Source organism: Thamnophis elegans, chromosome 2 (genome assembly GCF_009769535.1).
Source record: "Thamnophis elegans isolate rThaEle1 chromosome 2, rThaEle1.pri, whole genome shotgun sequence".
In the NCBI taxonomy this organism is placed as follows: Eukaryota; Metazoa; Chordata; class Lepidosauria; order Squamata; family Colubridae; genus Thamnophis; species Thamnophis elegans.
Window position 1 is genome coordinate 116,125,609 of NC_045542.1, and position 7,146 is coordinate 116,132,754.

The 7,146-nt window shown below is 37.6% G+C and overlaps 1 protein-coding gene across 1 annotated transcript; it reads left to right on the forward strand.

Annotated features, from left to right (window-relative positions):
* The first annotated feature begins 373 nt into the window (after positions 1 to 373).
* On the forward strand, positions 374 to 6,852 carry LOC116524005 (collagen alpha-1(VII) chain-like). The gene is made up of 6 exons (XM_032239102.1): positions 374 to 379; positions 1,220 to 1,268; positions 2,530 to 2,562; positions 4,496 to 4,591; positions 5,611 to 5,730; positions 6,836 to 6,852. Exons 1-6 carry the CDS (start codon positions 374 to 376, stop codon positions 6,850 to 6,852), a joined length of 321 nt encoding a protein of 106 aa, XP_032094993.1.
* Positions 6,853 to 7,146: the final 294 nt, after the last annotated feature.

Genomic DNA, 7,146 nt, shown 5'->3' on the forward strand with positions numbered 1-7,146 from the left:
CCCGAATAGATTGAGAAACTCTTAGGTTCACAAATTCAATGATGGCCATTCAATTTGACAGAAGGTTTACTGTAGTTGGGCATGTTATTTAAACCTATTGTGATTTGTTTAATAATCCATGGTTTAGCCTTTTGTGTGAAACCAGTCTAAATCGGAATGATGCCAAGCTCATTTGCTTTTGTTGTTATCCAATTTTACTTATAAACCATATACATTTTTTAAATAAATGAAAATGTGTATCTCAGATATTCTTCCAAATGAGCATATTTTTCAGCTCCAAATGCTTTGATTTAATAACTTTGGTTGTTTGTTTGCATGTTGACAGGGAAGTCCAGGGCTTGACGGCTTAAGAGGAGAAAAAGGAATACCTGGCATGACGGTGAGGGAAAAGGCCTTTCCAATACATTGGCCTGAGCACATTTGTTTATCGTTTTTGCCAGCTTTCTACTAGTGAATGAAACTGAAGCCTAGTAACATTCTGAATCAGAATCCTGAGACAGGATTGGGATTTGTGTATTCCTAAATTCATTTTAGGTGGCTGCAGCAGCAGAGTTTTTTTTTTCTTTATCAAAAATTACATTTAATTAAGCACTGAACTTTATCGCTCACATTCCAGACTTTTAGAAGGCTTGCTTTTGTATTTTGCTTTGACCTGGATGTTGCTTTGGAAGGAGTTGATGAAGAAAATGGAAAGGATTATTTCCCACATTTATGGGAGACCTAGACACAGTGCTGCCTTGAGAGCAGACCCTGCCCTTTGAAATACCCTTTCGCTTGAGATTCAGCAGACCCCTACCCTCCTCTCCTTCTGGAAAGTGTTAAAGAGCTGGTTCTTCCCACACGCTTTGTGCTACAGGGAGGCTGGAGCTTAGTAAAATTATATATTGATGGGGGGGGAGTATTGTTTAGGAGGACAATGGGAGTTTTTATTATGTTTTATGGGTTTTTGCAGTTTTTATTGCTATTTCTAAGCTGCCTGAGTAATAGTGCACAATATATATAATAGATAAATAGTCATAAAGTAAAGTAATATTAGACTATAAATCTAATAAATAAAACATTATTGCTTTATAATTAACTGTAGAGAGTCCTTTTGGATTGTGGGTGGGATAACTGTGCACTAAATGAATGAATGAATGAATGAATGAATGAATGAATGAATGAATGAATGAATGAATAGCAATTAGTTCCATATTATTTGCTTTGTGCTTTTTTGCAGGAAGAAGAAGTCCGACAATTTGTCAGGCAAGAGATGAGTCAACATTGTGGTAAGTAAGGATAATTGGACCCTTCAAACCTGCCATTTTCCCTCTAGACTCTTCATATCCATATTCTCATTTTCTTGTAAACAATTCAACTCATATCTGCCCTGGATGGTGCTGAAGCATGGTTATTCAATGGGTCGGCTATGCCTGGTGTTTTTCATATGCTCTGTTTAGCAATGTGTTGTTTGATCCAAATCACTCAGTAGGTTAGAAATCTGGGATTAGGATCTATTTCATCTTTTTTTAACTGGATGTGTGCTTACTGGGGAAATTGCAGATACGTTTGCAACAGTGGGGAGGATTTTGAATGTCATATACAGTTTACTCCAGGGTTTTTCAAAGTCCTGTCCCATAGGTAGATGTTTTTGAGGGAAAAAATGTCTGCTAACCCTTGTTTCTCATACAAGAAGCAGCTAGAGACAATTTCCATAGGGAAAATAGTTTGGGAAGTCAAACATGTTTTTCACAGGACGAACAATGTTTTTAAAGAGAAATACTCAAAGTGCAACATGTAAGAAAGTACTGTTGAGGCTGATACTTTTGTGAACATTATTCAGGAACTAACATTGTGATAGGAAAATTTAAGTTACTAAAATCTGTCTATAACTAAGTTCTTTTTTGTGTGCCCTAACCATTATGGAGAAAGAGCAAATTATTGAGAACCTAAACTGCACAAATCAAAGTCTCCTGTGGCTGTGGCCTAGAGGTGGAGCTCTCGCCTCACAATCAGGAAGTTGTGAGTTCAATCCTAGGTAGAGGCAGATGTAGGGTCTCCTGCTTGGGAACCGGTTTGACTAGATGACTTGCAAGGTTCCTTCCAACTCAGTTAATCTGTTAAATCAAAAGAAACCACAACATGAACTGAAAAACTACTGAAATCCCTAATTGCGTCAGTTTAACCTAGTGTTTCTTAACTTCAACACTTTAAGATGTGTGAACTTCAACTCTCAAAATTCCTCAGCCAACATGAAGTTGAAGTCCACACGTCTTAATGTTGCTAGCATTGGGAAACACTGATTTAAGCAATAGGATGCAAGTTAGACCTGAAAGAAGATAACAGGATATCCACTGTATCATCCTGGTTATAAAAAGTTGAAGCATTAAAATTGCAACAAAACTCCAGCTTCCCCGAAATTCCTGTGAAAAAAAAAGTGACCCTTATGTCCCACCTAGAATTGTATTTCTGTTTAAAAACTGCCGGATGGTCTCTTATCACAAAATGGGTGTCCTGTTGAATGAATTGTTTCTCTGTTTTTCATTTCAGCTTGTGGAGGCCAGTTCTCTGTTTCTGAACGGCGTAAGTATTTTCTAAATGTCTTCCTTTCTGTAGTACTTGTAATTTGAGACATTAATAAAGAGGTATTCAATATATCACTCCTAAACATACCAGATATGTAAAACATTTGAGGAATACCGATTCAACAGAATGAGACAAGAAAGTAAACATACCCTGGATGGGTGGCTTCCTTTTTCTATCATAGCAATGCTATTGAGTCCTGGCATCCAACCCATGCTGATTTCTTTCTTTCACTTGAGCAAAGCATATTTGCCTAGAAAAATGTTCCATCCTGTCTTTGATATCTACTATTTATTTGTTTGTTTAGCTATTTTAAAGCTCTCATTCAGCAAAATACTCTGAAGCAGTCAGGCAAACTTATTTTAGAAAGAGGAACTAGAAACTGAATTATATGTTTTCAAGATTCAAATAGATGTTTGAGAGACCCTGCTTTCTACCACACATCTGAAAAGTATTATGAGTATTGTGAGGTGTGAAATAGAAGAGTAGGAATGCCACTTTATCCTGCCCTCTATCCTACCATGACAAGAAAGTGCACATAAAAGACAATAGTAGATAGTAGTAATTAAGGGGAAGTTACAACTGAAAAAAGGTTAAGTAACCATCCTACCCTTGCTACTTTTTTGCTCCGGATTTCAGATCTTTTTGCTCACTCTCCTTTTTCAGTGCTCCACAAAGATTCGCATTTCCATTTCCAAGTCTTTTACTTTAGACTTAGTTTGGTGACAAAAGAATTGAAATTTGTAATTTTGTAGTTTGAAATGCAACATTGCATCTGGTGAATTACAGTAATTATCAGATTAGAAAAATTGACAACCAATCTCTGGGGGAAGGAAGGAAGGAAGGAAGGAAGGAAGGAAGAAAGGAAGGAGGAAAGTGGAAGGAAAGGAAGGAAGGAAGGAAGGAAGGAAGGAAGGATGGATGGAAGGAAATGAACGGTGCATGAGAAATGCATGCAGGAAGCAGAAGGAAAAAAAACTCTGTAAATGTTCAGATCTCTAACAGCATGAATGGCTTAGAAAGCAGAGGGAGCCTATCTACTTTATAGGAAGATGTGAACAGTTCACAAATATTTAGCACCTATGATTATGCATGAAATCAGTATTCTTTCAATCCGTAATGACAACAGAGGCAAACCTTGGAGAATAAGTGTGTTGTGCTTATTTGTTTCACTAACTTTAAAACATTCCAATTGTACTAACCAAGAGGCCTACATTGTGCATTAGTGTAGTGTTTTTAGCCATTCAAATTTGCCTGCATCCAAAATTTTTCCATTCAAAGTCAGGTAGCTTAAAATTAATCCATAAAGACTGTTCTAATATCTAGGATATATTTTTTGTATTACTGACTAGCCCGGGTATTTATTTATTGGGGGAAAATGTCTGGACCAAACGTAATTTCTAATGTTGGATTTTCCCCCTTACCAGAGGGAGACTACTTGTGGAGTACTGTGAATCCATTATCATGGCAAATCCATTGTGCTGCACTGCGCTGCACAGTAGAATTCATTTTACAACAGTACAGAAGAAGCCATTTTAAGAAACAACAGGCTGTATCTTAACAGAACACAAACCCCGAGGGGTTTTAGGGGTGTCTTACTCCCACAGTATTGGTTTCCAGAGAGTAAGTCATCTGTTTGGTTTGGTTGAAATTGCTTGAGGCATTCCAGAGTTATGCTAGAACATGCACACACATAGCCGTTTTTATACATATAGAATACATCGGCTTTATTTGAGAACTCTCTTCTCTCTATGTACATAATTATTACTCACTAACTTTTATAGAAAAGTTCAAAGGGGGATATGTTTTCTGAAGGTTCTTGAACCTGGAAGCTGGAAGCTTCTTCTCTTGAGGTGGGGAGGTCAAATATGTGCCAATTATTTTTATGGCAGTTATGTGCCTACTTAGGTTTGCATTGTGGCTTCTTCCCCAGGTAATCTCCCCAATGATCCATCCACCCACCCATACCCATCTGTTAAAGCTCAAATAATCCCTGTGCTTAAACTGTCCCATGCTGAGGAAGAGGAAGGTGAGTCTTGTTTCTTGGTATTTTTTGCTTTTTTTCTTGCACACATTGTAGGCTTCTTGGTGTTATTATGCATAAAATGTTTTCTGTCACACTTTCCTTGCAAGAATTACGTATTTTCACTTTTCCTTTTAGTCCACTTTGGAATTCCAAAGTAGGGTGTACTTTGCAAGCCAGGCATTATCAGATTGACAATCTATTCTTCTCTTGGAAACAAGAGAAAGGATATGATTAGCTTTGTTTTACTTGGAACAAAATGAGGACCCGGATTGTTGGGGACACAATGCTGACTCTGTGAACTGTTTAAAGATTGCTATAAAGCACTATGAAGCATTGTATAAGTCTAAGTGCTATTGCTATAATAGCTTATGAAAAGGAAGAGGGATTGCATATACTATTCTATAAATAAAAGCCAGGGGAAATAAGAATAAGTAGCGGTAACGTAATATTGCTTAATTCATTTCTTTAGTAATGAGTAATTTAGTAATGCAACAGATAAAATATAACAAATAATATGTCAAATACAGTAACATAAAAATGCAGTAAAAAATAGCCATCAAGCTAATTGACATTTATAATTTATAGTGCCCTAGAATCATCTGGAAGTCCCTTTGAAAATCACTCAGAAGCTCATAATACAGTGGACTGGGCAATACTGAAAATTTCAATCGGCTTGATGTCTATTTTTTCTGAATTTTTATGTTTTTTTTTATTTTATATTATTGTTTTTGACATATTATTTGTTATATTTTATCTGTTGCATTACTAAATTACTCATTACTAAAGAAATGATATGAACAATATGTTTTCTTTATGCCCTTTTGTGTTTTAATCTGTAAACTCATTTTGGAATTGGGCGGAAATTAGAAATTTAATATTTTCATAAATCAATCAATTGTCTTTTCTAGGAATACAGTTCTAAGTGTACCCTACCTCACGGACTCAATATATTTGTTGTTCCTTCTTTCTCATCAAGTCTTCCTTACCTGAGATTTTTTGAATGAGCCTTCTCTGTTTTGTAGGGAGCCAGGAACGAAACATATTGAAAGCAAGTAGGCCTGAGTATGAGTATATCTACACAGAGGAAGATTATGAAGAGGGCCTGGTAGCAGATGGGACTGAGAGTCCTATGTTGAGGGATGGTAAGTTACATCAGTCTCTGATGTGTGTTTGAAGGATCGGCACATGCCTGTAGATGGTGAAAGGTTGGAATCCTTTGGAAACTTGTGGAAGTGATGCTCAATTAGGGTTTTTACACAAAGGTTAATTTTGTTATAAGCTATTCCTTTTACATATGTATGTAGTTATTTTACAATATTGCTATATTATCTCAATTGCAAAACTCGGATTGGATTTCAACGAAAGCAGAAAAACAAAATAAGAAGAATATTTCTTTTTTTAAAAAAAAATGTAAACCAGTGTTATAATACTGTATGCAAGTGGGAAGGGGCCCTTGCTTATTTCTGGGGAAAGCCTGGAGCCAATTAAGAGAAGGCCTATTGCTTAACCCAAGTCCTTTATACACTAGCTGGCAATCTTGGATATTTTTTTTCAAAAAAATAAGAAGAAGAAGCTGATGGTGTGGTCTACTTACTAGGAACTTTAATTCTGTACCAGTGCCATTAGAAGCAATCCCCATTACCAGTAAATTGATTAAAATGTGTAGTTTCTTTCTTGGGAAGGAAAATGTAGATAATATGTAAAGACTACTCTAAACTGGGATGTCGAAAGTTTATTAACTTTAGGCTTCTACTGCTTAGCATTGGTCTTTAGGTTGACATAGCTGAATGGACATACACAAAGTGTAACTGGGTGTAACTACCAGCACTCTATGTTCTTTCCAGCCTATTCTTGTAATATCAGTAAAACTATATCTAGAGCAGGGATGTCAAACTCAATTTCATTGACGGCCACATCAGGGTTGTGTTTGACCTCGGGAGGCCCGGGTGGGCATAGCCAGCTCAATGACACTCATGTTGGCACCTGTGCTCTGCCAGCGAAAATGCAGCCTTCCTGAGATCTGTTTTCACTGGCAGAGGATTGCAGGAGGCCGTTGCAACCAAAAACGGAGCTAAAAAGCCTGTTTTCACTGTCAGAGGCACCGCAGGCCGGGCCTTTACTGTTTCCAGGGTGGCCCAACGGGCCAGATCTAAACACATGTGGGCCACATCCAGGTCATGGTTCATGAGTTTGACACCCTCGATCTAGAGTATTAGCAAAAAGGGCCACATTTCTGTTGAATTGCAGCTACACGTAATGCCTAAAGTAGCACTATTGCATCTTAGATAAGCTAATCCCTTGGCTTGTTGCATCCTCACTGTTATTTTTTCCCCCAGCTGACCTGTGCACCTTGCATCTGGAAGAAGGCACATGCAGCAGATTCACCCTAAAATGGTACTATAACCAGAGAGTATTGGAATGTCGGCCTTTTATCTACAGTGGTTGTGGAGGAAATTCCAACCGCTTCAGCTCCAAAGAGGACTGTGAGCTTTACTGCAAGCCCCAGGCAGATATAGGTAAGAGCTGACAAAGCATCCCATGAAGTGCCTACTCTTCCC

Bases quoted from the DNA above. Each gene is read 5' to 3' on its own strand.
- LOC116524005 (XM_032239102.1), top strand. The intron at 1,269-2,529 runs GTAAGTAAGGAT...TTTTCATTTCAG, and splicing joins AGAGATGAGTCAACATTGTG to CTTGTGGAGGCCAGTTCTCT. The intron at 4,592-5,610 runs GTGAGTCTTGTT...TCTGTTTTGTAG, and splicing joins CCATGCTGAGGAAGAGGAAG to GGAGCCAGGAACGAAACATA.